The sequence below is a fragment of the Cibotium barometz genome, chromosome 65 (genome assembly GCF_041138505.1).
Source record: "Cibotium barometz isolate CiBa-2024 chromosome 65, ASM4113850v1, whole genome shotgun sequence".
In the NCBI taxonomy this organism is placed as follows: Eukaryota; Viridiplantae; Streptophyta; class Polypodiopsida; order Cyatheales; family Cibotiaceae; genus Cibotium; species Cibotium barometz.
In genome coordinates this window covers 11,526,598-11,533,847 of record NC_141110.1, presented here as the reverse complement: position 1 = coordinate 11,533,847, position 7,250 = coordinate 11,526,598, and the positions used below count along the sequence as shown (strand labels likewise).

The 7,250-nt window shown below is 38.4% G+C and overlaps 1 protein-coding gene across 1 annotated transcript; it reads right to left on the bottom strand.

Annotated features, from left to right (window-relative positions):
• Positions 1-247: 247 nt before the first annotated feature.
• LOC147602918 (gibberellin 2-beta-dioxygenase 8-like) lies at positions 248-5,928 on the bottom strand. Its single transcript, XM_086797182.1, has 3 exons — positions 5,288-5,928; positions 4,803-5,133; positions 248-634 (listed from the first exon to the last, which is right to left on the bottom strand). Exons 1-3 carry the CDS (start codon positions 5,803-5,805, stop codon positions 386-388), a joined length of 1,098 nt encoding a protein of 365 aa, XP_086653308.1. The 5' UTR covers positions 5,806-5,928; the 3' UTR covers positions 248-385.
• Positions 5,929-7,250: the final 1,322 nt, after the last annotated feature.

Here is a 7,250-nt window from a genome sequence, read left to right as displayed (position 1 = left end):
ATTTTCATTTTTCTCCTTTGTTTATACACTAAAATATACTTGGATCATCCCCATCTAGATTTCCTTTTTAGAGAGAGAGAGAGAGAGAGAGAGAGAGAGAGAGAGAGAGAGAGAGAGAGAGAATCCACATAAAGAGGGATACAAATAAGGTGACAAGAAGCACATGATTATTGCCATCATGAGAAGGGCAACATATCAACATGGCTTGAACACTTATGTACTTTAAAGATAGAAGAGATGAGAATTACGGATAGAACAACTTAAATAGCTAGGAATTGCAAGTTTTACTGAAATAGATTCCAAAACCATAATCTATGTCACAAATCTAGGTTGAACTTGTCCCCAAAGGCCACATGAGTTTGGAAATTTTAGAAAAGTAAATCACTCAACACATGAGGTATTCCACACCTTGACATCCTTCTTGGAAGATATGTGAATAAACATAGCTTCGATGCTCTGACAAGAGTGTGTTCTTAAACTTAGAAGGTTCCCCTGTCTTATCTAAAAGTTGTGGGAGTGGAGTCAAGATTGAATCCCCACTTGAATAGTAGAAGTAGCCAATTGAGTAGCGAGACTTCGTTTCATTAAGCACCACACGATGCAACCCGCTTAGATAATGGTTATTGCTCCAAACCTGAGACAAACATTATTTTTAAAAAAAGTTTTTCATTAAGCCTAACTTATTTTGTATTAAAATATAACAATAAATATGTCACAAATTATATAAATAGTATTGGAAAAAAAACAAAGTTGGAAGGCTCCTTTGAGTTGTATTAAAATTTGTGTTATGTGTGCATGTGCATGTGCACGTGTGTGTGGGTGTGGGTGTCCGCACATGTGTGAAATGTGGGTGTCCGCACATGTGTGAAATGTGTGTGTGAGAGAGTGTGAGTGTTGTGTGTGTGTGTGTGCGTTCATGTTTGAGTGTGTGTGTGGGTGCATGCATGTGTATGTGTGTGAGTGTACATGTGCATGTGTGTGTGCACATGTACATGTACATGTTTCTGTGTGTGTGTGTGTGTGTGTGTGTGTGTGTGTGTGTGTGTGTGTGAGAGAGAGAGAGAGAGAGAGAGAGAACCTAATAGAGAAACTTATTTTAAATAAATTAGAGAAAATTTATTTAAAATAAATTAATGGTATCATGTTATGCTGGTATGATGGGGAAGAAGAGTAAGATAATGTAAAAATAAGTCTTCTATCAGTATCTAACCATGATAACATCATTTTAGGGAACACCCAAATCTTGATATGACATGCTTGTATAAGAATTTGGCAATTATATGCCTTTTGTTTGGCTTTTGCTTCAACCCACTTAGTGAAATAGTTGGTGGTAATAATTATATATTTGGCTTGCATCTGTTGATGCCTAGCCAAGCTAATGGGTCTAATAAAGTCTATTCCCCATTTTTCAAAAGGTTGTACCATAACGATTAGGTCCAAAGGCATCCTATCTTCTTCGTGAGGAATGTTTCTCTAATTGTGAGATAAAAATTTAACGTCTTAAGTGCATGCCAACTCTTGCAACACATCAAGTATTACATCACTATTAAAATGAGTGATGCTAGAGTGCCAAGACACCTAGTCAAAGTTATCCCACATGAGAGAAGTGAACCCTTAACTTGTTTCACTTAGCCAAAATTGATCTTGACCTTGTCTTCTTTACCATTACCACTATAGACTACTGAACATAGGATAAAACAAAGCATGCAATTTTAATTCGTTACCACATAGAGCACACACATAAGCCCTCCATAAATATAATGATATCATAACCCCATCATCTTAGCACGTAAAACACACATAAGCCCTCCACAAATATAACGATATAAAATCTATTAGGATTAATAATTTATGGTGTCCATTAGGATTATTATTATGATGTGATGATGATCCACATAAGGATTGTTGTTATTATGATATGATGATAATAAGGATGATGATATTATGATATGATGATAATAATGATGATGATAGGAACATGTTGAAGTTCAAGAGCCTTTGGATTGTGATAAATTCCACCCTTGTACTCTCCTCAAGATATTGACAAGTTAAAGAAACTCCACCCTCATTATTAAAATTAGGTTACTTAGAGGACTTATTTATGACATCTGATGTGTTTGACTAAGAATAGGAAATTTCCTTATTTACGACATCTAACATGTTTAGCTACTAAGAATAGGAAATATCCTTTGTGTTCACAATTTCTTACATATAGTTATGTACCCCTATGCTAGGCAGACAAAAATTGATTATCGGCTTGTAGTAGTATGATCTTAGACAAAATTGATCTTGACGTCGTCTTCTTTACCATTACCACTATAGACTACTAAACGTGGGATAAAACAAAGCATGCAATTTGAAATCATCACCACATAAAGCACATATAAGCCCTCCAGAAATATAATGATATAAACTCCATCGCCTCAGCACATAAAACACATAAAAGCCCTAAGAAATATAACGATATAAAATCCATTAGGATTTATAATATATGATGTCCATAAGGATCATCACCACATAAAGCACACATAAGCCCTCCAGAAATATAATGATATAAACTCCATCACCTAAACTCATAAAACACATAAAAGCCCTAAGAAATATAACAATATAAAATCCATTTTAAGATTTATAATTTATGATGTCCATAAGGATTATTATTATGATGTGATGATGATCTACATAAGGATTGTTGTTATTATGATGTAATGATACTAATGATGATGGCAACGATGTTATCTACTGATGCTTATGTGTATGGATTATCATTACGATATCATGATGAATATTTTCATATAATTAATTATTTTCTTAATGATAGTGGGCTAAGTTTGATGAGGGAGTCAGATAAAACAGGTTGTCTTTTGACTCGGGGGGTTCTCCTAAAAATAAGTGAGTATAGATAGCACGTGAGTTCAAATGAAGGGGTTTTTTAATTCAAAATTTTAAGGTAAACTTACATAAATACATATATAGAAGGGATTTTTTAAATCAATAAAAAAAACCTGTAAGTCTATAAAGAAAAAAGGGTCATTTAATTCATGAAAAAATCACAGGTAAGGGTTTTTTTAAATACCCCTTAAACACGTGATGTATAGGGTTTCTTAGTGGTGCACCCCTTGAGTTTTTTGATCAGATAATGCAGAGGAGGCATATACATGAATATGAATGAGGAATCCAACAGGCTTGATGGTGGCTAAAGAAGAGAAGGTAGAGCACATAATGCCTTTAAAGTAGGAGTGGAGAGAAAGTTCTTAAGGAGAGACAAAGTTTAGGGGGTTTCCTAAAGGAAACTTATGGCCAATAATTCCTTGCTGAAAGATTCTCTAATTGAAGAGTTGACTTTAGAAGCTATTGTTAATCTAAGAAGTAGGGGCTCAAATAGTGGGTCTTGGATTTGGTTTGTTTCATGATATGTAGGGCATCATCAGACATGTGGGGAAGATTAAGGCAAAAGAAAAGAGAGAAGCTAGAGGTAAAATAAAGCTCAAGTGGGGATGCTTACAAATGAAGAGGCAAACAGAATCTCTATCAAGGCAAGAAAGGACCGAGAATGCGAAATGTTAGGAACTTCTAGCTACTATGGATGAGAAGTTAAGAGGCAAGTGTTAGTACTAGGTGCTAGAACGTCAACTTTCAAAAATAACAAAGGGATTGTGAAAAATGCAGTTAAAGATTTCACAGGACCCAAGAAGGGGGAGATAGTGGGACACATAAAGGTTGCAAAGGATAAATGGTTGACTCAACCAAGGGAGATCATTAAAAGGTAGGTTGATTACTTGGGCACAATCTTAACTTTGAAGGAGGATTTATCTTGCACCAGATTTAAAGCTGAGGACAAAATCTTAAAGTTATTACCTAAAGTTGTTCCTCGTGACACAGATGCAAGAATAGAGAGGCCTTTGGCCATTGGCCATATAAGATGAATGTAGGCACGCCTTCTGCCTGCTTAAGCAAGAAAAAACTCCAAGCTGGGTTGGTCTGTTAGCCTTCCCTTAAGGGGACCTTGTTTCAAACCTTCAATAGAGCTTTCTTAGCTAGGGAGCTTGCTGTCGAAGATGGATATCCCTAAGAGATGCACTTGAGCTTTATTTTACCTGTTGGAGGAAGACCTGATATCAAAGTGTGGGCTGAAGGAGATTGGTGAGTTTCCAAAAGGGGCTGCTAGCTTTGCCCTCTTGTACTCTAGCATGCAACTTGGGTTTTAGCTGAGATGGGACCAGTCATCCTTCATAGAAGTAGACGAGGCTTGGAAGTTGGTTTGAATGCTGTTAAACTATGAAGGCTAGAATGGTGTGTATGGAAGCATCAGTTTTTGTTTCCCATAGTATTGTTTTGCAGCTACTCTCCGGTATAGCAAGTTGTAAAAGCAAGATGATTCTGTAAGGCGGTAGTATCACATATAGATGATTCTTTGCCCTCTTGTACTCTAGCATGCAGTTATAGTAATATATATAAATATTTCTTTAAAAAAAAGTTGATCTTTTTTTTTGATATAGATCAATGTAGAGGATTAGGCTAAGGCAGTTTACACGCGAGATCTCCCCTTTGTCCCCTATACAGAATCACGTATAGATGATTCTTTGCCCTCTTGTACTCTAGCATGCAGTTATAGTAATATATATAAATATTTCTTTTAAAAAAAAGTTGATCTTTTTTTCTTGATATAGATCAATGTAGAGGATTAGGCTAAGGCAGTTTACACCCCCTTTGTCCCCTAAAATTCTAATTTTTTTGGTGTGTGGGTGTGTGTACTATGTAGGGAAGGTATTACGTAATGAATGTGTTGATTGCTGACATACCTGGAAGATGTCACCAAGGTTGACAACTAGGGCATCATGTCTGGGCTTGACGGCGATCCAGGTTCCATCCCGCTGCTGCACCTGCAGACCCCCAACCTGGTCTTGCCATAGCAAGGTTAATACGGACACATCGGAATGAGGGGGGACGCCTAGGGTCTTATCGGGTTGGGGGCATGGGGGGTAATGGCTCAGCTTCAAGCCAGGAGTCTCCCCACTCTTTATGTACTCTTCCACCACTTCATCCCCTTTGAGGCCCAGCCCTTGCAGCAGAAGTATCGTCAACTGTTGCGCTAGCTCGCTGAAGCCAGTGGTGCACTCCTCCAAAGCATGACTGAACACAGGCTAATCACATCTTGTTAAACACACTACGAGCTCCTAAAACCCCTATTAATCGAGTACAAAATAGCCAGAAATTCATGCGACAGAGCAAAATCTGGCAATTACAACACAGTTGCTCAAATCTTGACACAGCTATAGCTAACTACCTGAAAGCCTGCTGATCTTGCTCCTCATCCCACAAGCAATTGGCAACATACTGTATGCTTTCCTGGCTAGTAGAGGCTACTCTGATACTCTCGGTCCACCATTTGTTGGGGCTATCGATGGGGCTTCCACACATGTAGCAGGAGGGGAGGCTGTACCGGGCGAGCAGAGAGTTTCCGGCTTTGTATTTACGCTCTAATGGGAGAGAGAAGAACTTGAGGCCATAGGAATAGAGAGTGGCTAAGGAAGAGAGGGAGATGTTATGGTTGAAGACTTGGAAGAAGCCACAACTTGCTGCAGCTTGTGAGACGCTACGGACCAAGGGGTCACGAGGAGTGAGGTTCTGAATAAAATTGGGAGAGGCAGAGATTAGGGGTTGCAGGTCGATTTCAGGGATAAGATGGCTGTCGGAGAAGAGATTGAAGGGTAGGCAGGGCCTGAGGTTTGGCTCCCACTCGAATTCCTTCAAGGAGAGGTGGCCATTTAGGAAGGCCGCCAGAGCCTCGGTTTCCACCGCCATGTATCCGACTGCGTAATCCTGGAGTTGTAAAAGGTTCTGATTAACTACTACTACTAGCCAAGCGAAGGCGCAACGAAAGGACTGCAGTCTGCTACCACACAACACGAAACTCAGCTTTTCGAAGAAAAACGCTGGCCATTTATTTGAAAGTCAGGGAAGCCGTCCACGTAGTCGTGATCTTCTGGAGATATAAAGTAGTTTATTTTCCAAGCACGTGAGCTATTTCTTGTGACGGTTTCAAAGTGGTAAGGTTCTTGGGCAATAATTCATAAGAACTCCACAAGCTTATCTTACTTCTTATTATATATTACAGGGCAAACTCCCCAATATACCTTAGATACCATGTGTCCTTTTTTTTAGGCCATGTGATAGAAACCTAAGAACTACTCTCATTGAATGGTTCAAAGCTAATCAATTCTCCACAAGCTTATCTTACTTCTTACTATATATTATAGGGCAAACTCCCCTATGCACCCTAGATACCATGTGTTCTTTTCTTTAGGCCATGTGATAGAAATCGAAGCACTACTCTCACTGAATGGTTCAAATCTAATCAATTGGATGCAAAGAAAATAGCATGCTATATGTTGATTTCCCTTACAAGTAGGTGTGGAATTCTTCTCATAGGGTGTGTTTGGGAACAAGCCCTTGGTTAGAGGGCTATAAAAGAGCATGTGTAAATATGAGAGAACCTGTGAAAAGGTGAGAAGAATCTACTAGGAGAGAATAAAGGGTAGCATGAGAAGATTTAGGAAGTGTGGAGATATTCTAGGAGAGGTGGAGAGACTCAAGTAAAAGAGGTGGAGTGAATCAAGGAGAAATTAGTGGGATTAGATGCTTGGATGTAAACTCTATAAATTGAGGCATTGGCCTAATGAGAATTTACTGGTTTTTGATTATCCATGTCTACATTAAGCTATTAGTTAATTACTCACTAATCACGTCTTAATTATTATCTAATCACTTTGTTAATGATGTTGATTCTAGTATTTGATCCACCATAGCTCATCACATTGCTCTAATTTTAACACCTACAAGGCTTCTTCCTCCCGTAATAGCAATTATACATTACATGCAGGAGTGTTCAAGGTGATTGTTTGCATGGATTTAACTAGTGAATACAATGATTCACTTATCCAAGGTCCGCCATGACATTATACTCAAGGGAATCTAGGGTAACATGGAATGTAAATTCCGTCATCGATTGTTTAAGTATTGTATCTAAAGTAGCTTGGAACTTCAATGTTTTGTTCATTGGTTTCTTTTGCAAGACTATTTCTTGTCGGGGTGAGTTTAGGTTGTCTCAATGACACCCAAGTGTCTATTGTCATGATGTTATGACTTACTCGAGGAGTAATCAATGTGCGCTTGTGCGCTGAACATCATTTGGAAATCCAACCATACCATGATAGAGTCTTCCAAAGGAGCCATGGGTGTTTTTATTA